The sequence below is a fragment of the Carettochelys insculpta genome, chromosome 19, assembly GCF_033958435.1.
Source record: "Carettochelys insculpta isolate YL-2023 chromosome 19, ASM3395843v1, whole genome shotgun sequence".
NCBI lineage: Eukaryota > Metazoa > Chordata > Testudines > Carettochelyidae > Carettochelys > Carettochelys insculpta.
In genome coordinates, this window is record NC_134155.1 from 15,675,032 (window position 1) to 15,698,803 (window position 23,772).

General features: G+C 38.1%; 1 protein-coding gene across 2 annotated transcripts in view; it reads right to left on the bottom strand.

The window, feature by feature from the left end:
• ZZEF1 (zinc finger ZZ-type and EF-hand domain containing 1) overlaps positions 1–23,772 on the bottom strand; it is a 99,645-nt gene that overhangs the window by 60,648 nt on the left and 15,225 nt on the right. For both annotated transcript variants that reach the window (XM_075013418.1, XM_075013419.1), the window contains exons 5-21: positions 23,477–23,676; positions 22,159–22,369; positions 18,276–18,392; positions 16,802–16,980; positions 14,501–14,599; positions 11,651–11,742; positions 10,249–10,397; positions 9,617–9,728; positions 7,924–8,136; positions 6,942–7,042; positions 6,411–6,580; positions 5,218–5,351; positions 4,127–4,197; positions 3,581–3,695; positions 2,723–2,882; positions 1,533–1,654; positions 1,327–1,449 (exon numbers count right to left, since the gene is read on the bottom strand). In XM_075013418.1, coding sequence (XP_074869519.1) covers positions 1,327–1,449; positions 1,533–1,654; positions 2,723–2,882; positions 3,581–3,695; positions 4,127–4,197; positions 5,218–5,351; positions 6,411–6,580; positions 6,942–7,042; positions 7,924–8,136; positions 9,617–9,728; positions 10,249–10,397; positions 11,651–11,742; positions 14,501–14,599; positions 16,802–16,980; positions 18,276–18,392; positions 22,159–22,369; positions 23,477–23,676 — 2,368 coding nt within the window. The remainder of the gene's footprint in view (positions 1–1,326; positions 1,450–1,532; positions 1,655–2,722; positions 2,883–3,580; positions 3,696–4,126; positions 4,198–5,217; positions 5,352–6,410; positions 6,581–6,941; positions 7,043–7,923; positions 8,137–9,616; positions 9,729–10,248; positions 10,398–11,650; positions 11,743–14,500; positions 14,600–16,801; positions 16,981–18,275; positions 18,393–22,158; positions 22,370–23,476; positions 23,677–23,772) is intronic.

The window sequence follows — 23,772 nt, forward strand, 5'->3', positions numbered from 1 at the left end:
AAGTCAATGGTTCTCAACCACAGGATGCAAACTCCTAGAGGCACAGACACAACGTCCAGGGGATATATCTAATCATCTCAATATTTGCCTAGTTTTACAGCAAGCTACAAAAACATTAATGAAGTCAGCACAAACTAAAATTTCAAACAGATAGTGACTTGTTCTATATGCTATATTTTGAAATGTAAATACAATGTTTATATTACAAAATAAGTTGTTTAGAATTGTCTGTCAAAAAGAAGAAAGTACGCAATTCTCCAGTATTAGTATGCTGTTCTGACACTTCTGTCTTTTTAGTTTTATTTTTATATTTTTTGTAAACAAGTAGTTTTTAATCTATGTGAAACTTATGGTACACAAGACTAATCAGATGACAAAGGGATACAATAGTCTGGAAAGATTGAGAACCATGAAACTAAGTGACTGTAGTAGTTACGTAAAATACGGCGTGGATCAAATGTAAGAGAATGTGATCTTTTGAAAAAAGGGGATGATGAGTGCACTGAGTCCCTTTTGGGTTGTATGTTCTTAACAGTTTTCTCATGAAATCTGGTTGTTCACTGTACTTCTCTGCTAAACAATGATCAAAATGACTTTATCAAGATCCTGAAGAGAGAAGAACTCATCAGATAAAGGCAAAGGCAAGGCAGAATTCAAAAGGCTACAGAGAATCAGAGATGTAAACTAGCTATATGTATCTTAGGATACTAACAGAGAAGGAGCCGTGTTAATCTATATAGTACCAAAACAAAAAAGCAGTCAAATAGCACTTTAAAGACTAACAAAATAATTTATTAGGCGAGCTTTCATGGGACAGACCCACTTCTTCAGACCATAGCCATACCAGAACAGACTCAATATTTAAGGCACAGAGAACCAAAACAGTAATCAAAGTTGACAAATCAGAACAAAAAAAAAAATATATCAACGTAAGCAAATCAGAGAGCAGAGGGGCAAGGGAAGTCAAGGATTAGATTAAGTCAAGTATGCCAAAGAGCCCTTATAATGTCCCAGAAAGTTTGCATCCTGGTTCAAACCACATGTTAATGTAATGATAGTGTATAGACTAGCACGGCTTCCTCTCTGTTACCATTAATGTACTGAATTTAAATATGAAAGACTTCAGCAGCTTCTGTTTGTAAAGCAGACTGGAAATTCTTCTTCAATAAAACAGACTTTTAAGTCATTAATAGAATGGCCTGCTCCATTAAAATGTAGACTAACTGTTTTGTGGATCAGGAATGTTTTGATGTCTGTTACATGCCCATTAACTCTTTGTCTGAGAGAGTTTGAAGTCTGTCAAATATACAAAGCATCTTAGGATACCTTATTAAGACTGTCTCCAGGTTCACTACAAAGGTTCTTCAGCAGCTGTATCAAGGTACTGAAACCCTGAAGAAGGGAACAGTGAGGAATGTCTAAACTGCAGAAATCCAACAAGATGATCACCTGAGGAAAACACCCAAAAGTTACAAAGTCTTCATAAATATAGCCTAAAGGAAAAAGTTAGGACATCTCAAACATTCACCTACCAGCTGACGGGTTGCCATGGCAAAAACAGAGTTACTTAATTTTTCTACTATATGTTTGCCACTGTATTGGGACAAAAGTGATTCTAAAATTGTTCTGATGTTTGACAGGAACTGGCTCACATCTAAAAAAAAAAAAAAAAGAAAAGAAAACATTCGGTAGCAAGATAGCCAAATTGAGGAATCACTGCTGCAGGTCTGTTTTTTTTGCTGTGCATCTCTAGTAGGCTCGATGTCGTACAAAATAGAGAAAGGTGTTACCCCCAAGAAACTTCTATTCAGAAGAGGCAAGGCAGTGGGGACAAGAAATGTTATGCACTTAACCACTGATGACAATACTACACTGTCACTGACAATATCAAAAAGCAGAAATTAATACTGTGATCAAACTACATCTCCTTGAGCTGAACACAACTATTTCAATAACCCTACTGTAATCATCTGATTTTTCTGGACCTTTGTTTCACTAAGGAATGAAGCATGAACTATGAACAAGTCCAGCATCTTTTAGCTGAGTATTTTAGATATGGATAAAATGAATGAATACATAAATAGTTAAAAAAAATCAAATCAAATTAAAAAATACAATCTAGGTTTGAATTTAGAAATGGCCCAGTGTTAACAAGTACAAATTTTATACCATTAACTATTCAGGACCCAATTTAGTTATTCAAGTAACTTTGGGATGATGTATCGAGACAACCATCCTATCGTGATATGCACCTTTAGATCACCTAGATCAATAGGTCTTACTACAGACAAAATGACTTCTAGACTTCTTTGATATTTCCTAGATCTAATAAAAATTACATGCTGCCTCACCCAGCATGAGGCAGCATCAATTTTGAGGAAGATGAGGGCAGATCCCATAAAAATGGGCAACTGAAGAATAAAATCTAAAGGAATCTAAATTATTTTCTCCATAGGCTCAATACCCAGTGAGTTATTTTGGCACAAATTAGTTTCTCATGATTCTATGGACTCTTCAGACATAGTGCCACAATAAAACTTTAGCTATACTGATAAGTCCAAATTGGTCTGTATAGCTCTAGGACAATTTTGAAATTTGTTAGGAGCACTGTAATAAGGATGCTTCAGATACGAGTGTCTAGAGATGAAATGCTTCTTGAGATGGTATTTCAAAGTTCTGCATTGTTGCATAGAGTAGGTACTGTCTCAGCTCTGGAACTTACATTTTTTAAGAATGTCTATGGCAAGACTCTTGGCTGTATTATTGTTGCCCTTAAGTTGTAGATAGCACCATGAAAGGAGGCTGCCTTGTACAGACCAGAATAAGGACGACAGTACTGTGCCACTCTCCTGCTGGGCAATATCCAGCATCATCATTTCACACTGAAACGCAATAACAGAACAACAATATCCCAGGCATAGTAATAATACAACACTATTCCATACTCTGCAGTGTGACAGATGATGTAACATGCCACGTAAGATACACCACCTTCCTCCCCACTGAACAGCACCACTCACAAAAAACATGGAAAGCAAGAGACAAGTCGTTAACTGCTAAGGCTGAAAAATCTCATTTAAAAAAAAGATTTGAAAGTTGTTTTATTAATGCAGTGAGATGAACAGCAAACAGGTATTTAAGTAGTTACAGCTACATTTGGTGCAATCAATTGAGGCTTCCAGAACTTTCTGTAACATAGGCTATTGATTTTCACATGTGAAAACTCCTTATATTCCAAAGCACAGGTCTTTCAGCCTATGATACTATGAGGGTTCCCATATTTCAAACTGGTTTAAATTAGCTCAACTTACAGCTTGAAGGCGGTTACTATGGAATTTTATGGAAAACTCCCTAAGGCAACCTATTCATTACGTTTCCTTGTTTCTAACTATTCAATGTTACTATTTAAATAAGCGGAGGCCCAATCCTACAGTCATGATTAATTTTACTCATATGAATAGTCCTGTTAACTACTGACTTAAGGCTCTTCATATGAAGCATGCCTTTGGAAGCATAACATCTGCTGTAGAAAAGCAGTCAAACGCAAAAGTGAGAATAAATAATCTGAAAGCATTGTTACCTCTCTTGCTGCCACCAACAAAAGTGTATCCATGACTGACAACACTTGGCTGATGTCAAAGTCCTCAGAAACTTCCTTATCTGGTAACAACAGAAGTCCACCTGGATCCTTATCACTGCAAAAGACACACCTTACAGAGTTCCAGCTAATGACACAAGTCTGAGACAGAGCCCTGTGTTGATAACTTTCAGAGATAATTTCCACACCATTGGAAAAAAAATCAAATGTTTGATGAAAATATCTTAACACCTTTATTTTGATAAAAACAAATACAAACAACTTCTAAGGACAACAGTAGTTGGAAAAAACTGATCAAGTATAAAACACAATGTTGCTCAGACTCTGGGCAATATACTACAGCTTGAGGAATTATTTTTAACCTTGGTCAATATTTGTTACTGGTTTTTTGAAGCAATAAATATTAGTAAGATGTGTATTGTTTTTTATTCTATTAAGAGGAAGTCCATTAAACAATTTTGCTGACTTGCATATCTTTTCAGCAGAATGATGATTTGTAAGTTATCTTTTGCTATTAAAGAGCCTCACCTGAAGTACATACACAGGGATCTGAAGGTAAGATGTACAGATAGTTTATGTTCCTGTTCAGTGATGTTTTTCTAGGAAATGGAAAAGGTTTACATTTAAAAAAAAGGGAGGGGGGGTTGTAATAGCAAAGAATTACAAACAATGACAGGATGCGGAAATACCTTTTACTGTTTACAGAAGGATTAGTATTTTCACAATTCCAATAAATGTTAGCCTGCATTTTCATTATAAAAATACCCATTTTCTGAGCTTTACCCTTGGTTTGTAAAAAATTGTTAAAAAATTCAGTCCCCATTGAAATTTTGTCTTTACATTCTCTGCCACTGAGCACATCCTTATTTTAAATGACATTTAAATCACTTTTCCTTGCATCCCCTAATTGAGTCTTTTCTAAATGCTACTGAACTTGCCCAAAATTTTATTTTCAATACTATAAATGTCGTCTCTATCCCGTCACAAATGGAAAACCCTAAAGACCCATATGCACATGCAAGAATTGTATTTAACATCCGATCCTGTTTTCCCTCAGGATTTAGAACCTACTGGAATACTAAAAGTAAAAATAATCACTTGCTGTATTTTTAACAGTATTCTCTGAAGATCTCATGCAGACATGGACACTAAAATTGCCTCCTGTAACTCAGATTTCCTCATACATAAACCTATATGTTCAAGCTTTATTTTTAAGCTGAGCAGACCCTGTCCCTCAAAAAGATTACTAATACGGACCTTCAGAATGCCATGTTTCCCTTCTTTAAACAGTCATTTTTGAGCGTATGAAAGAGCCTTCCTTTGAAGGTTAAAATTTTGACTTCAGAAAGTCTATCTTAAACTATTTTATGAAACAAAAAAGCAGTCATATAGCACTTTAAAGACTAAAAAAATAATTTGTTAGGTGATGGGCTTTCCTGAAACAGACCCAGTTCTTCAGATCTATTTTATGGAAAGGTAAAGACACTCTCTCCTTATGTGGAATGAAGTGATTGTGAAGAAAAGGGAGGAGATATATAGATGATAATGCAGAAAAGGAAGCAGATACCTTAGAAGTTAATTGCAACAAAACAAAAGTCATCTCTTATTGCATGGATTACCATCATGGTGAAGAGCTGTTCTCGTCTGGTCTGTCTATCTGGGAAAAAGATAGCTGCTCCATTGACCAACGTGTTCTTAACTTCCTGTTTTAGCACTGTCATGGGTGTGAAGTTGCTATCACTTATGTCCACCACTGTTCATACAAAAAGGAAACTGGTACAATTTCAAATGACTAAACTGGCATATATCATTCATATGCAATAAAATTTTACTTCTCTTCCATGACGTTAGTCTTTGCAAAGCAAATAAAATACCCATTATATACACATTAAGGACCGACCTTCAAAAATGTTTAGCCTGCAACAAGCTGGGATGTAACTCTCTGTTAAGGTAATCTGCTGCATATTAACTGCACATATGGACCCTGTTGACGTGCACTAACAATTCTTTAGTTCAAGCTGACCTACTCCACTTTGATACAGGGTTAGGATCAAATGTGCAGTAATGTTACCTAAGTAATGTTACCTACACAAACATGCCAGAAAGCCTTCTGAATTTTATCAAGAAAGATCTTGTGAGGTGAATATGTGGTTCAAATGACTTCTGGACCTTCAGTTTCACAGTTATTTAGACAACCAACTGCAGAAACTGAGGGTGGCAGGGAATGTTAAACTGTACCACACTCAGCACAAAGTCACTCATCTCTGCTTTGTTTTTCATAATTTCATACGATGTATACAAGTTATTGAAACATTGCACCTACATAAATAAAGGAAAATCCTGGCTCCAAACAAAGTCAATGACAATGTCTCATTGGCTTAACTGGGCTAGTATATCACTTGTACTTTCAAAACCATGTGGGTTCATTTTAGCACACTGGTGAATGAGTAGAGATACTCAATATAAACAGGACTAATACTTTTTACGTATTCCAGTACTCAAGTGAAAGGATCAAACTGTCTACTAGGGCAAGTAGATACAGCTCCAATGAAATAGTTTGTCACTGAAACCACTTTCTGGCTGAACTATCTATCAGCCCAGATGCAAGACATTCCAGAGGCTCAAAGACAATACAGAGGTGAGCTGTCACCTAAATCCCCTGTCCTAAAATGGCAATAAAGTACAACAATCTGAAACAGCAGCTGGCTTGGGTTTTGGAAAATAGGTTTTACAAGTTCACACTAGTGGAAGGTTTCTTTAAAACACAACAATACTAAATAAGTTGGTACAGGACAGCATAACATTAACGAACCTTCACACAAATGCCTGTAGAGCTCTTGTGCAGCTTCTAATTGGCCTGAAGTTTTGCTCTGAGAAGTTTCCTGAGATTTAATAATTTTATTATCTCCAGTAAGCACAGAGAAGCAACTTTGAAGAAGCTGCAGAAGCACAGTCTGAGCAAAGAGACATTCTTCCCTCGGGCTAAAAGGAAAGCAAAAAAACCCTCAAACAAGTGTAAAATTTTCACTGGAAGAGCTCATTTTCAGGACAGTATGCTAAAGCAAGTTTCATTATCTCTAATCTAAAGCATAAAAGATCTTCTGAATACAGAAAACACAACCAAGAACTGAAAGAATAATTCATGACATGCAAACAGGAATCAAACACATACTGAAACTTAAACATTACAAGTATCTATGTAATGTTTTAGCTAAAAAAACCATCACAAAACAGAAGGAAAAGTATCAAATAAACCAGTTTAATGTAAGGAAACCATCAACTGAATTAAATATATTTTATGTAAATATATTTATGGCTACAATGTGATGGAGGAGGGCCCTACTTTTGCTGTAGTTTATTATAAAAATTCCAGAAAAGCTCCAAGTCAAGGCCAGTGAAGTCCAAGAATGATCTGTACTTTAATCCTCTTTCTTTTTGCTGAACCTAAAAGAGGCAAAGAAAATTTAGCATTGAATTCACTCTACACAATACATGTATACAAAGACACAGTGAATACTGTAACATATGGAGTCTGAAAGAAATATCAAGCTACTTCTGAAATGCTATTGCAGCCACAGGAGAAAGCATGGCGAGATTTCCATGAGCATGAAGCAGCTGTATCTTTTTGTTCTGTTGCATTAGACTAATGATGGGTTATAATTTTTTATGGGGGGGGGCACTCCAAGAATTGGTAAGTGGCCAAGAGCTGCACTTGTCCATGACATTAATTGAGAAAGTGTGGGGTCTGGAAGGGAGGTTGTGCAGAAAAGATCTCAGGATAGAAGATTGGGGTGCAGGAGAGGGTGTGTGATCTGGGAGGGAGTTTGGGTGAAGGAGGGTGTGGTGACCTGGGGCACAGGATAGGTGTGCAGGAGAGGATTCTGACCTAGAGGAGGTATGTGACATCGAACAGAAAGGCAGGGATGCAGGGACTGGGATGGCAGAGGGCTACCTAAGCAGCTCCCAGCCAGCCCCTTCCTGTCTGCCCACTCAGAGAGGCCAGCTGCTGTAGCCATGTGCTGCTCTGAGCACACTGAGATGGGGAAGGGACGCAAGGCTTTCAGTTCTGGTTCTCTTAAAGAGGACATACTGCTAACTTAAAGTGCCCTGTTCTAAGGCATCTTAGTATAAAAAAGCCATTTTCCAGGCACCAAATTTTATGATTTGCATAATATTACTATTGAATATAGTTTCAACTTGCTCATCTGCCCAATATTTTATAATTTCTCTTTTATGTTTATATTGATGTACCACCATTTATTCTGGTAAATTAATGTAATGACCACATGCTGCAAAGAAGTGAAGAAATGTGGAGATCATCATACCAGGTCCTGTGCAAGTTGTTGGATGAAATGAAGTGTCTTCAGGAGAAGGGTTACTCCACAAATGCCATCATCTATTGCTCTGCATTTCAGGCAGTTCATGTTTCTGTTGGGCTCACCTACCATAGGTCGAAGATACCCCAGAACAGTCAGCCCCTGAACTCCGAGGCGCTCTGCTGTGTCTTGCCTTGTGCATAAGAACTTCACCATTAAATACTGGAGAGAGACAAAGCACAAAAGCTGTTTATAAATCCTCATTTCAAGATCCTCTCACCTTGCATGTGTTATGTATATTTTCCTACATACTTTGCTTGCCTACATAGTGCCATTTCATTATTACAGGCCAACAATAGCAAAAATATATAAATTAGACCAGCACAGGGAATGACAATGTAAAAATGCTTCTGTGTAGTCATGCAAATATTTAAAATCCAATGATATTATTAAGGTAAAGCTATAGTGTCCTGGTCTACAATCCAACCTCAGAAAGGCAATATATAAGAAAGGATATAGAAAGCATAGAAAGGAACAGTGGAGGGGACTGGAAAGAAAAAGGGAAGAGGTTATTCCACACACACAGCTTCCAATCTTCCCTGACACTTCTGCCACAGGAAAGCTATCATGGCATCTGAGCATAAGACACACCCTACGTGGCAATATTTTGAAGCAATTCATTCCCTAGATAAAAAAGGGAAATGCATCCAGGGTAAGCAGTGTCAGAAGATGATGCAAAGCCTAGCTGCAAGAATGAAACATCAAAAGGAAAACTGCTTATTGGGAGAAAATGACATGGATGAAGATGTACATATTTCTGAAGAACAGTGTTGATCATCTGGTCAGTAATTCTGTCTTTTAGTGTAAGTGTAGTTTAACAAGTAACTTCTCAAGCTGTTTGCTATTTTGGATGTTGCTAGGAAAAAAAAGTTTAGCTTAACTAGGAAATCATAAGGATCAGCTAACTAAGTTTAGAATCTATCACCCAAGTATACAGCACAGAAAGCTGCAATAAGAGAAACCTAGAGTTGCCAATTGCCCCAGAGTGTAATTGTGCATTTCTGCAACCCCCGCATAAATCATTTTTTCGTGCAAGTTGAGGGGAAATGGAAACCAGGGTCCCCCGGGCTTGCAGGAGCCAGAAAACTGTCCAGCCCACCAGGGTTGATCAGTTACCTGGCTCTCAGAATGGCAGGGAGTCAGGAACTGGGGGCAGCCTGGTTCCCATCTCCCTGCTGCTTACCACTTGTAGGACCTGGGAAACTGACCAGCTGCCCTGCTCAGTTTCCCAGCTCTGCAAGTGGAGAGGAGATGGGAACCAAGCTGCTGCCTGATTCCCAGCTCTCTGCCATTCTGGGGACTGGGAAACTGCTCCTTGTCAGGGGTGGCAAGAGTCAGGCAGCTGCCCCTGATAGGAGCTGTTTCCTGCTTCTGTCAGGGGCAGCAGTTGCGTTCACCCAAGACACCCACAACTTGGTGGGTCTACTGTACTTGTCTTCTCAAAAAAAAAAAAAAACAAAAACAAAAAAGAAAGAAGTGCCAGGGAGGTCAATGGGGCTTACTCCAAAATTAAGTGCATTCTAAGCGGAGTCAGTTTTAGGATAACAAAAAACTGATGATTATTAAATTGGTCTTCAAGGAAGAAGTAAAACAATAATTTCCTCATTCACATTTGAGTCATACTATTTTAATTATTTCTTACTTGGGAAATCCTGCACTGCTGCATTTTGACATCCACTTCATCCCATTCCTCTTCCACTTCAAACCAGCCAACAGGATCATCCTCTCCCAGCTCATCACATGCACAATCCCTTCTGCAGATTAAAACCAGATTAACCAAAGTTGTTGTTATAAGGAAAAAAAACAAAAACAAACTTTCGGGATTGCCCCACCGGTGCTGCTATGTTACCCAACTATGTTTATCTGTTGGGAAATTAAAGATCCAGGAAATGCAGCAGAAACATTTCACTTGCAGAGACTCAAGCAAAAGCATGTTTGACACAGATTTTGTTTGTTTTTACAGTCAATTTTACAGCAGACTTGCAACAAAAGACAGCAAAACAGCTATTAGAAACCAGCATTCTGTACAGATACAGCTCCTCAAAAATACTCAATTGAGATAGTCATTCAAACCGGGCTGGTCACAATTAAGCATATATATAGACCTTTTGCTGTTCAGTGGCAAGTGACTATTTACAGCTACAGCAATGGGTACAAAGAAATGTTGAAAACTACTTCTACCTCTTCCACACTGTCTTTCACAACAGGGTGGAGAAAGTTTGCTGAAACATTAATTTTTAAAAAATTGTTCATTACCCCCCTACCCATCTTTACCTGTTTTTCAAAAACTGCCTGAATTCTTGTAGCTTCCACTTGTCATAGCTTTCAAATTTTTTAAAATGCTCCTCTGCATGAAATTTTTCTGAAGAGCTGTTATAAGCAAACACCAACCCACATTGGGCCCCAATAGCACCTTTCCGAACCTGAAAGGAGAATATAATTCCAGAGCAACACAGAAAACTAGCATAGTGGTAATATTATATTTCTTCTTATAATGAAGAGTTACTCAAACCATAGAATGACTAAATTGATTTGTGATTCTTTGAAATAATTTTTCCTTTGTTTTAATGATAAAGAGCACGACATGATTAAACATCTTTGAAAGATAAAGAGTCAAACTCCCAGCTAACAAGATTACAGTGGGAGACATCTGAACTGGAATTCATTTGCAATATTGACACATTTAACCTTGGGCTCAAGAGAAATCTCAATTATCTTAGGGTGTGTCTACACTGCAGAGTTTTTCAGGAGTAACTTATTTCTACTTCAGAAGGAAAGAGTGCTCAGCAATGGAGTTTAAATTTCTCAGGGCTTGCAGCATGGAGGGGAGTCTTGGGACACCTTGGGAAAAAGGTATCAGTTCCCAGAGCTGCCTAGAGTGGATACTTACCTGAGCTTGATGGGATGACCCCCAAGAGACCAATTATCCCATAATTAGGTCTGCTTTGTTCACACTGATTCAATTGCAGAACTGAAAGGGAGGGAGTCAGTGAAAGTTGTTCGTTTTGGTGGAGTTACTGTTCCAGAGGTAAATAGCTTGTTCTTCCTGAGTAACAGGCTCAGCTGTGTGAACGTAAAGTGTTTTCTTCCAGAAAAAAGGAGTTTCCTCAGAAGAAAAACAGCAGTGTAGACAAGCCCTTACACTTTACAAGGGCAACTTCTCCACCTTTGATATTTGCAGAAATGGCACCCATCCCATTTAATTTACTTCTTCCACTGGTCCTATCAAAGCTGACCGCCTCCGCTTTCTTCCCTCCCATCCCCATGATGGAAACCCTGGATTCTTATTATCTACTCCAATCAGAAAATCTGAAGAAGTGGGTCTTACCCAAGAAAGTTCATTACCTAATAAACACATTTGTTAGTCTTTAAGGTGCTACAGGACTCCTTGTTTTTTTGTGATGCTACAGACTAACATGGTACCCCTCTGGAACTAGAGTACATTTGTAGTTGCATTTTGTACCAGGTAAGATTTCGGTTTTTCTTTTTGTGCAAGTTTCCTGCAACTCATGCAAAGGCAAAACTAAATTCAAACTGCTGTCACTCCATGAAGAACCTCAAATTTCTTACAAATTAATCACAAAGCTGTACATTCGAAGGTGAATAACTGTCTAAATTCCACCACCGAGAGAAAAACACTAATCCAAGAGGATACTTGAATAATTCAAACCCTTACCTTTATTCTAATTTCTGTCACCTGGAATGTAGATTCAGTTCCTGTGGAAAGAATGATACTTGCTCTGGTCTTTCCAGTCTCAGTGAGAAAACCTAGATGAACAATAAAAACAGAATAAGGTTTCAAAGACTGTCACTTTGAAGTGAGTGAATGCAGATTTATGACAACAGGAGTAAAACAAAACCCAGCACGCTATTCTACAGCGAAGATTCAATCAGTAAATGAGAATGAAAATCCAGGTGAAGTAATAAATTATAATGTTGACATTTGTAGTTCTGCTTATGATGATGCTGTATCAAAAGATATACATACATGTCGTATTAATATAGCCTGCCTCCAGACCAGGGGCTCGGCAACCAAAATAGCAAGAAGAGACATTTTTTCCAATTTGGTAAAAAACTCAAGAGCTGCAATCCATGTGGAACACGAGACCATCCTTAATAATGCCTGCCCTTTCAGTTCTGCAATTGTATCAGTGTGAACAATCAGCTTCATACATATAAAATGGGAAGTGATCGTCTAGGAAGGAGTACTGCGGAAAGGGATTTAGGGGTCATAGTAGACACACACTAAATATGAGTCAATGTTGCAAAACTAAAAAAAAAAAGCAAACGTTATTCTGGGATTCACTAAGAAGAGTGTTGTGAGCAAGACACGAGAAATCACTCTTCCGCTCTACTCAGTGGTCATTAGACCTCAATTGGAGTACTGTGCCCAGTTTTGGCCATGACATTTCAAGAAAGATGGGGAGAAATTGGAGAAGGTTCAGAGAAGAGCAACACGAATGATTAAAGGTCTAGAGAACATAAGCTATGAGGGAAGATTGAAAGAACTGGGCTTATTTAGTTTAGAAAAGAAGATGTGATAGTGGTTTTCAGGTACCTCAAATAGGGATACAAGGAGGAGGAAGAAAAATTCTTCTCCTTGGCCTCTGAGGATAGGACAAGGAGCAATGGGCTTTAAACTGCAGCAAGGGAGGTTTAGATTAGACATTAGGAAAAACTTCCTGTCAGGGTGATTAAACACTGGAATAAATTACCTAGAAAGGTTGTGGAATCACCATTACTGAAGATATTTTAGAGCAGGTTAGACAGACACCTATCGAGGATGGTCTAGACAGTGCTCGGCCCTGCCAAGGGGGAAGGGAACTGGACTCGCAGACCTCTCGGGGTCCCCTTCCAGTTCTAATGTTCTATGATTCTAAAGTCAAACCATACTTTTTTAAACCCTCTTTTAAGAACAGTGCACACACAATTCATTTGTCAAAAATAATCAGGAGGGATTTTTTAAAAAATAAATAAATAAATAAATAAATAAATAAATAGGCAATTACAGCATCAGGAGCCACAAAAGTCCTGAACGAGCCACAGGTTGCAGATCCCTGCTCCAAACCCTGTCTCCAGAGCCAAAAACAGACCTGGGACTGTACTATCAGTAACAGGAAATAATTCTTGCAACTGCTAAGTTTTAACAATGAGGAGTCCTGTGGAACCTTAAAGACTAAACAGATTTATTTGGACATAAGCTCTGTCAGGGTGAAAAACCACTTCATGAAATCAGTTAGTCTTTATATGTCACAGGACTTCTCATTGTTTTTGAAGATACAGACTAACATGGCTAGGCCTTTGTGACTTTTTACTAAGTTTTAGTGAAAAGTCACTCCCAATGCATATTATTAGGATAGCTGAAAGATGGTGTTAACTCATCTTTGCTTACAGAAGATCTGTTATTTAGACAACATGGATAAGACCACTCACTTCCATTTCTTCTTAAACCCAGGCACAACCTCACAAGAACATTAACTAGAAATCCCTCCTATTGTTAAAATATTCTCAAGTTTAATCAATGGCATCAAGAACCAAATGCCAGGGCAATGTTACTGGTTCACTTCAGCTCAAGGTGAGTAAGTAGAAGACAACAATGTATGCCAAGAAACAAAACTTTGCAAAGCAAACACTCACTAACTTTGACCATAAACAACCCCTAGAAAGACCAGCTGATTTCCAATGTGTATGCCACTCCACCTTGTAGCATGCAACTTACATACCTCCAAGTATGTTGTGCTCTAAGCACCTCAAAAAGGTGTTTTAGAGAAGTGCACATTGCTTTGACTTGCAGAGCCATGATTTACTGCCTCATTTACAGTTTTTTCTGATTTTTAAGACTATGTTTATTGATAGACATTAACAATTAAAGTGTTGCCGATTCTGGAAACCTAAATAGTAACCTAAGCATGCTCTACATCAGGGGTCAGCAATCCCCCATCACAGGTGCCAAGAGTGGCACGCAAGCCGATTTTCACTGGTGCATGAGTTGAGAGCTCAGCCCTGTCCCTCCTCCCCCATGCAGCCGGGAGCTTGCTTAGAACCATGCTGCCTGTGAATTAACAGAAAAATGCTACCAACCACCACCTAAAACAGTAAAGCTCTGCATCTTAAATTTATTTATTAGTTGTAACTAGGACTATTAGTGACTTTAAAAATAATCAACCAGCACTTGGAATTTATATAGAGATGAAAATGTCAAATTTCACCACTCCACCTCAGAAACCTTGCTGACTCCTGCTCTACATTATTGCATCTTCCATCCCTCCATCAGCATTTAGAAAGTTCATGATTTTCTCCAACAAAACGTTACTCTATGAACTTTTTCAAACAGCCTGCTACTCACCTTTAGCTAATTCACCAAACAGGAAGGAGATTAAGAGAAATTCCTCTTGAGTGACAATTACAATTTAGAAGTGCGTATCCATATAGTTGTTTGTTTTTTTTTAAATCTATTAAGCAGCGTCGAAAAAAGTACAGTTTTGACCCTCTACAAGAGGGCAAAAGCAGAAGCCTACGCACTTACCATCTCCCGTCCATGGCTCTACAAGGAGGTTTTCAGGCCCTGATTTATCTTCCTTTCCTTTAACATCACATGCCTGAAGAGTTAGCTGCAGTGGTTTTCCTGAACAAGCAAATCAACAGATTTGTCAGAGCTATAAAATAAACAATATAGAGCCTATTTGTTGATGGCATGCTAAATTCTTTACATGGAGAGAAGGTTAAAAAAAGAAAATAAATAATTAAAGAACCACATCACTAAGATTTTTTTTACCTTGCACAAAGGAAATAAATGTAAAACCCATGTTATTGAAATATTACAGTTGAAATGTAAGTGTACAAAGACAAGAAATTAAGAATTGCTATCGCTGGAAGACTCAAATATCAAAACATACACATTTTGAACTAAAGAGTTCACAGTACATGAAATATTAAATACCACTTATATTAGGAACCAGAGATCTAGTTGCTATGAGAAACATAAGTGACTGTCCAGAATTTTGAACATAATGTTGTAGCAGCAATATTTCATATTTACATTTGTCACATACCAGAAGCAGCAGTTGTCTAAGTATTTCTCTACCTTAGGTTCACATCTGCATGCTTGGTAAGAATATCCGGTAACTGAGGACTCAAAGACAAGTGTTTCAAGTGATGCTACCAACCTGAGATGAAGTCAATCTTAAAAAAATGATTAAACATAAATTTCAGGTAATATACCTGTTCCTAAGTCTGCATGCTAATTGTGATTTTGCAATCACATTTTCCTATTTAAAAATGTTTTTCTTTCTATGCTGCTGAGTGAAAACCCAAACAAAAGGGAAACCAACTACACAGAAGGAAATAATGTTTATGACAAAGTGCTGTTAAATGAGTAAAGTAAACAAACTGAAAACAAAAGTAACTATTTATAACAAGAGGTGCTACAACACGTCTGACAGAAGTAAAGTTTAAGTTGATACCCACAGCAAAACAATTTTACAGGTTGAACTTTTCTGATCTGGCAGCCTTGGGACCTGACTGGTGCCAGATGAACCAATTTACTAGAACACAGGAAGTCAGTACTGTCTATCAGCATTGCCAACACTTGAACTGCTTACTGGGTTCTTAGAAGACATTAAGGGGTGAATCAGAGCTGAATAACATCACGGAAAACCAAGAGCCAGGACTGGTGGCCGTAAACAAACTTTTTGGGACCATGGAAAACTTGGCCACACCCGTAAATCATGGTCCCCTAACAAAAATCATGCCAGACTATGGATGTTGCCAGACTAGAGAGGTTTAATCTGTACTGCCTTATGCTACACCAGGTTCAAATTTAAACCTGAGATAAACACCCAAATTAATATCCCAAAAGTGAAAACAAAGAGATTTGTACCTAGGCTTGTCTACACAATACATTTATGATGAAAATGTAAGCAAAATTAAGTCAACGCCATCCTCCCCCCAGTAAGACTGGGCAGAAAAAAAAATTTAGGAAGCCTGTTTTAGGAAGAAAGAGATACCACTAAATGAATCTAGAGAGGCAAACACCTTTATCACCTTGAGCAGCATTTCCCAAAATATACTGATTGAACACATACATGAGGGTTGGAGGGTCAGCGTGGGAGTGGGGGGTGGATACTGAAAAACTGCCACACGTAATTGTTCAAAAAAGGACTGTCCTGCCTTAAAGCTTAAAAAACATCTTATGAAAAATTAATACAAAATGAATTAGGTATGGAAAATATTTTTAAATGTGTTTTTATAAATTTGTTATTTTTACAGAAAACTACTGGAAAATAAAAATCAGTACAATTGACATTTTAGATGGAGAGTTTTTGCATTTCTGTTTCGGCACTAGTTGCATAATAACTATATTATTATGGCTGTTATGTATATTAATATACTTACAATCTATATATTTTTGACACACACTTAATTTCTTATTTAATATTTTTAGAAGGAAGTGTTTTCATGTAACACCAATTCATATCACATGAAACATCAGTGTGCTCCAGAACACAGTTTGGAAAACACTGGATTAGAGCTTTCCTTCTTCAAGGTGATATCACCTTTGTTTCTTGGAAGGATTACAAGGATCTCAAATTCTAGTGGTAGTATTGAGCTGATGCAAGTACCACTTCTGGGACGAGACTCTTATTCTCAGCTTGATAATATTTATTAAACCTTTTATGCCTTGATTAAAAGGCCAAACAAGCAGTTTACAAACAAAGAATTTGGAAAGCTAAGATCTCTCTCTCTCACCCATGCATGCACACACACTCATTCTCTCTCTCTGAAGGGTTCAGTAAATAGCACTTAAAAATATCCCCGCAATATTTACCATATTTATAAAGCAGGTTTTGTCTAACAGTTGCCATGGAAGAGATGAGTGAAGAAGCCTTGTATAGTGTTTCCAGATGATCACTGATAGCACAAAGTGAACTCATCACTTTAGCAACACTCCCTCTGGCTAGCGCAAAAGCCAACAGTGTAAGTTCAACCTCTGGAGTGGCACAACGACTAGGAGATAAAAAGACCATGTACAAAAATATATAAATACACACACACAAGAAAGGAAACCTGCAGTTTCATGATTAAGTAAATGAAATGGTGTATCGGTCATTTCAATTAATATCAATGACTTATGATGTGGCCTACTTATATGGCCATTTAAGACATCTGTTCATAAAAAGTTGATAGCTAATTGTCCTGATCTAGTTGCTTAAAAATCAACAATTTTACACAGAATCATTAAAAATACTTTATCTAGTTAAAAATCCAGAAGATAAAGGCTATTTAGGTTTACCACAGGAATTCAGTATCTGAGTTTGTGTTACACTGTTCTTTTAATAGAGTTTACTCCCAGTAGTACACCCTAGTTCAAATATTACCAGTTTAGAGCTGCCATCTGATAGTATTGTTTCATTCCCTTATACATTCTCTCTATTTCTTCTGAAAGTTCTCACTACTTTCTATATATCCACATATAGATAGAAAGTGAAAAAAGTTCATATCCCAAAAACTTGCTGTAGCCAGACATGATAACATGAAGTTTTCTAATACTATTTCTCTAAATACAACTGTATGGAAAAAGGGCTTATCCCCAACACTTAAGATTTCTTTTGATGTAAAATACTTTGTAAAACACACTAATTTATTTGGTGTTTTTCTTTATACCTTAGGACCAGGTTGACCAATACCTGACCCCATGTAAACATTTCTAATAAAGTATAATTCATAAAAAGAAGTAGATTAAACAAAAAGGATGCCAGTGGCAAACTCGCAACTGATTTCAGTGGGAGGATGATAGAGCCAATCGTGTTACTGTCTATACTAAGGTATTTCCTTAAAAACTATTACTGATAGCAATATACTTCCTTATTACAACAGCAGTCAAGATATAAAATAAAATAGGTTGAAAGATGGTACCTCATGACTGCTTTTGGAACCAGATTGTTCCTATTCCTAGCATTCACATTTTGGATTAAATGAATTGATTTTCAATGGAAAAAAGGAGAAAAATGTTAACTCCTCCAGAGGTCCATGTAAATACATGTCACTGAAGCACTAACATCACACTAACTTAACATTAAATATACTTCAACACTATACTTAAAAGCCAGAGATGAAGGAATGAGCTTTTGGTTCCTAGGTCTGTTACATTCTCAAACTGAGGAACAGATTCTTCATTTTATGAGTTTTTCAAGGTATGAACAAACAAGAACAAATGAGGAATACAAGAAATAGAAGCTATTTTTGCAGTGCCCATTTAATGTGTCATTTTCTTGCCATATAAGTACACTAATAAGATTTACCTGGTTATCCTTATTAGAAAGCTGTCTATTTCCTCCAAAACATTAGGTGATAAGAAGCTTGAGAAGTCTGTAGAACCTGATGTCAGGGATAGTGGTGGCATGTGCTGCAATGCCTTCCTACAAAAGGAAATGAGCAGGACCTTAGAAAAAAAATCAGTTCTGTCTGACATAAGTTTAAGATACAAAAGCTTCAGAAACACAGAGCCACACTTTATGCTTATGTGGGTGGATCTGTGTTTATGATCAATGTTCTCTACTTTGAGAGGTGCATTATTGATGCTCTTCCTGAATTAAGAACACAATCACTTGGCTTCTAGCTGGAGAAAATAGTGCATGGATTTTTAAATGAAAAAGGAGCTGTGCAAATATCACACAAAACTTCAACCCTGCAATTGTATGCATGCAGGCAGACTCTTGCTTAGGAAGACAACACAACAAAACCATTTAGTAAAATACTTTATGTACTTCTACATTAAAAAAACAACACTAAGTAACACCTTGGTTGAAACAATTTCAAAATTTTGAGGAGTAAAGGGACTTCGTAGTACCAGCAGGTCAGCCGCAGCTACACGTAAGCTGGCACTTGGAAGTTTGCTGCTTCGAATTTGCCGTGGGAGAGAATTAGCTTAGTGAAGTGCTGCATACCCACCACAGCACTTCATTAGTAATCTCCCAACACCCTACTTGCCACGTTCCCTTCGAAGTTGGGAGCTAGTGTAAACGCAGCCAAAGTGTCATCCACCATCTTGCAGATGGACCACAGGCTCAAGACTCCCCACCCCCACCCCTCAGCAGTGAGCCCCCCAACCTGACCTTCCAGCCCTGTTACAGCTATATAGCTACATTTTTATGTTGCAGTATGACTAAAATGAATAATTTAGTATTTAAGTATTTAGAAATCCGCAAATGTATTCTGTCATCGGGGTGGTGGGTTGTAGAAAAATTGCATTGACTGAGGTGGGCCACAGGCTAAAAAGTTAGAGAACCACTACCAAAATTATACTGGCATACCTATATTTTCCTAAATACTAAGGTGTAACACTGTAGTGTAGATTCAGCCTGCACTGATGGAAGGTTCCCCCCCGCACCTCCCCCAGTGCTGATGGAACACCACCTGCCTCAAAGGCTGAACACTAATAAAAACACAGCTATATTTAAACTGAGGTTTAGGTTGGCATAGCTGCTTGGGTCAGGGAAGAGGTTCTTCCACATCGCTGAGTGAGTTGCTAGGTTAACTTTCAGGTGTGGAATAGGCCTTAGTTTCATGATTATTTTACTTTTTATATAGAATTGTCTTCTGTTTGTAGTGTCTAGCTCAGAGGTTATGCTACCTAGAAAAAAGCAGTTTTGTACTAAACACTTTGCATTGTGTGTCCTTTTTAGTATCTAAAAGGAGTAAAATAAGGCTCTGATCCTAAAAATATTTTGTGCCTGAGGAACTTCTGAACTGGCACTGCTGACATACGTGAAGATACACTCCGGTATAGATCTGAGATTTCAAAGTCTGTGCAGAGAATAAGTTAGCAAGTATTTTGTCATGTAAAAGAATGGTGTTTTTAAAAATCCACATGCACCCCATGGTAAGTGAATGCCACAAATCTATTGTGGTTGTCTTAGGATTTTAGAAAGATTTTAAAACTTGAAGTTACTGAGCAGATGACAGTTTCATGGTTATTTAAGGAAACTTTACACAGCAAAATAACCAGATGCCACAGTAAGAATGCCTGCACAGAGATACTGTAAATACCCTACAATAGACCAGAAATAGTCTGCACCAGTGCCTTCTTTACTGGCGCTTCAGCAGCCCTAGCTGTGGGATCCCTGGCTGGGTGGCAGGGGGACCTCACCAGCCTCATGGCTATGAACTGGCTAGGGTGCAGAGTCCAGCTAGCAGCCCCAGCTGCAGGAATCTGGGTGCCCCAGAGCAGGGAACTGGCTCCGTACCAGCTCCTCTTTCAAAGAAAAAGAAAAAAAACACACTACAGCAAAATTAAACAAAAAAAAGCATTGCTCTGCACAAGGTAAATGAAAAGAAATTTTTTTTTTTTTTTTTTTGGAAGAAAGGCATTTTGAGGAGTAAAACCTTTTCTGAAAAACAAGGCAGGGAGGGCCATCATTCTGACAAGAAACAAGTCAACTACAAGAAAATTTTGCCCATCACATGCCTGGCAAAGTGTGTTTAGTGCCATCTCCCGGTGTATAAAAACCTGTTCATCAAAATGGGAGAAGATTAATACTTTACTATGCCATGCTGTGTCCTTAATATGAGAGCAGGTATGGAGGGGACAGACTATCACTAACTACAGTGTTTCAGGGGGTTTCTCCATGTATTTTCACTCATGGGATTCAAGCCATCTACACAGATGCCTTGCTCCCATGTGTGCCTCCAGAAGAAAAGTGAAATTTCTAAACAAACAAAGAGTCGTATCAGGGCAGATACCTTTTTATCCATGAAAATGGCTCAACTGCAGACTGCTCATTCCATACACCACATAGGACATTGTGCCTTTTTGATGCCTGAAATATCTGAGTATCTTACAGAACATTCAAGTTTTTAAAGTACTGGTAGGATAGTAAAGGCAAAAAAAATTTGGAAGCCTTTCATCCCATCAAAGGAGAGGCTTTAACAAAGCTCAAAATCTTATATAGTGATTGGCTATCTTGAGTATAATTAATAAAGTAGTCCCCTGAGTTAAGCAAGGGTTGCGCTCCTGCACACCCTTGTGTAACTTAAATTTTGTGCAAGTAGGCGGGGGAGCCAGGAACCAGGCAGTTCCCCTGGACTTGCAGGAGTCAGGAAACTGACCAGTGCACCAGTGATGGTCAGTTTCCTGGTTCGCAGAATGGCAGGGAGCTGGGAACCAGGCAGCAGCTTACGGGAACCAGGAAACTAATCAGTCCTGGTGCACTGGCCGGTCTCCCGGACCCCACAAGCCCAGGGGGGGCCTGGAGCCAGCCTGCCACCTGGTTCCAAGCTCCCCGTCACTCTGGGAGGCAGGCATGGTTTCTTTCTGGCTTTCCCCAGGTGGGGGAGCTGAGCAGACAGCCACAGTGGCGCAGCTTCTCCCAGCTGGGGGGAAGCTGGGGACTGGAGAGGGGAGCTGGTGGAGCACCTGTGCTCCCCACCTCCCAGCCCCTGGGAACTCCATGATTTTGACTTCTGCTTATCTTGTTAATGTTAATGCAAGTTAAGTGCAAGTCAAAATAGTGCATATTGGGGGGTTACTGTACTGAAAAAGTACATGATCAGGAAAAACAGTCCAAATCTTCCATTTATTCTAAACTATAAGTTACAGTCTAATATAGAAAAGACCTGGGATCTTAATTGTCTTGCTTTAAAAACTACTTTATTTCTGAGAAATTACAACTCTGCTGTCTTGAAAGCAGACTTTTATTTGCAAATGCAATTTCCAAAGCTATGATTACATTACTTGCTGGTGCATAAACAGAATTTTGCTAGGATAAGGCTCTACACGAGTGAGGGATATTGAAAACAAAAGCTAAATTAAGCTCCCTTCAAAAAGAAAATGGAATATAGTAAACCTTTGTAAACAGAAAACATTGGAAACAGGAAATAAATTCATTCTGAGCTTCTAAAAGAATACTACAAGCCCAGGAAAATAAAAGTCAAGTATAGAAGCATCTTGCCAGTATTCTTTCAGCCATTTATTGGTATAACAAGCATCTCAGCCAGCAGACTAAGGAGATTACATTATGTCTGAGTACTGGCCATACGCAGCAGTGCAAAGGAATAATTATTTGTACATTTAACAAACTGGTAGCCAAGAGGCTGTTCAAATACCCTCATGGAGGGAATGGAAACAAGTTAAACCAAGATTTAACACACTTTTTATATCCAAAAGCAATGAAGTTTGGTACTTACTGAGTATTTTGTAGGATAGTGTGAACAAATGCTGGATTGGTCTCCATAGAAGCTGTTACCAATGAAGTCAGCAAAGACCAGTACCAGATAGCCGAAGCATCACATACTGAGACACCAACTTTCTTAACTCTTTGATAGCCAACAGCCCTGAGCCCATGGATTCTAGTATCACAACCATCACTAAGACAACGCTTGATGTTTATCTGCACATCTGTTGGTAAGATCAAACAAAAAAAGAGGTAATTTCTTCTAATAAGGATAAACAGAAGAGACCTAGTTAAATTCAGAAGAAGAAATTCCTAAACAACTATATGCATTACAAAAAATGAATATCTAAAGAACCCAGGGTCCATGCTTGCATATAATTATTGCACAAAGGAGCGTACACATGCACAGACCCATTTGGAAAATTTAAGCTTTAGGGGACTCACATGACCTGAAACATTAGCCCCTGTTATACAAAAGCATGGGGTCACATGTTATAAAACTGAAAAAAGTAAACAATACTCTGCAGAGTGCAAATAAGCAATGTATTTTGCCAAATACTTTATTTGCTATGTTTCAAACCCAAAATTTATTTGGTAAGGTTTTGGCACCTCCAACATATGACAGTGAAATGCAAATTATTTCAAAATTAGAATGCAAATACTTAAACATATTATCTGAGTTATATTACACAGATAATACACTTGCAGAGTTAGTTTTGAGAAAAGAGATCCCTCTGAGCTCAACTCAGGAAGCTATGAAAAAAATTTTAACAGAAAACACCCATTTAAACAAAGCCATTGTTTGGATAAGATTTAAAAGCTTCAAAAATTGTCACTCAGTTCTGCTCCAAGAAGACAGCCATAGACCTGCCATATTTAAGAGGAAAACACTAAATATAGTTAAACTAAAAGCCTAACATTTTTATGGTAAACACTTCACAAAAGTCATCTCACTCCTGTACTGACAGATGTGAGATAAAACCCTTGAATTACATTACAACCAAAAAAATTGTTCTCTAACTGAAAGTGTGCTTTTTTTGTATGTCTACACATTACCATCTAGCATATTGTGACACTGTATAAAAGTCGTTATACAGTATATTTACATAATGTGTTTATATTTTAGCATATATCCAGCCTCAAACTGAAATGTCGGAACTGCATTTAAAACTAAAACACAGATGCCATGCAAAAAGGTTTTGTAAAGTGGGCCAGGAACCCCACGTACAAAACTTCCTAAAATCACGGTCTCAGCAAGTTATTCACATAATCGATCCAGCCTTTCACTTTCAGAAGAGCAAAACAGGAAACACCAATTATGACTGACTCACACGTCTGACTAATGTTAGCATTTTCCAACAATGTTACATAGCCAGTGATATTGCTGGGAATGTGAACATCTCGGACCTCCTGGAGATTGCTGGCATTCCTTCCAACCGCCACCGTAACCTGCTGTGGCATATAACTCTGGTCATTAGCTGCCACTGCAATGGACAGATGTCTCAGAATAACATCTGGTTTCATCTTTAAACTGTAAAGTGGAGAAAGAAAAAAAAAATCTCCTAAAGAGAAGGAAAAAAAAATAAGGGCCTGAATTTCATCCCAGTATTTGCTAACCTGCATTTCT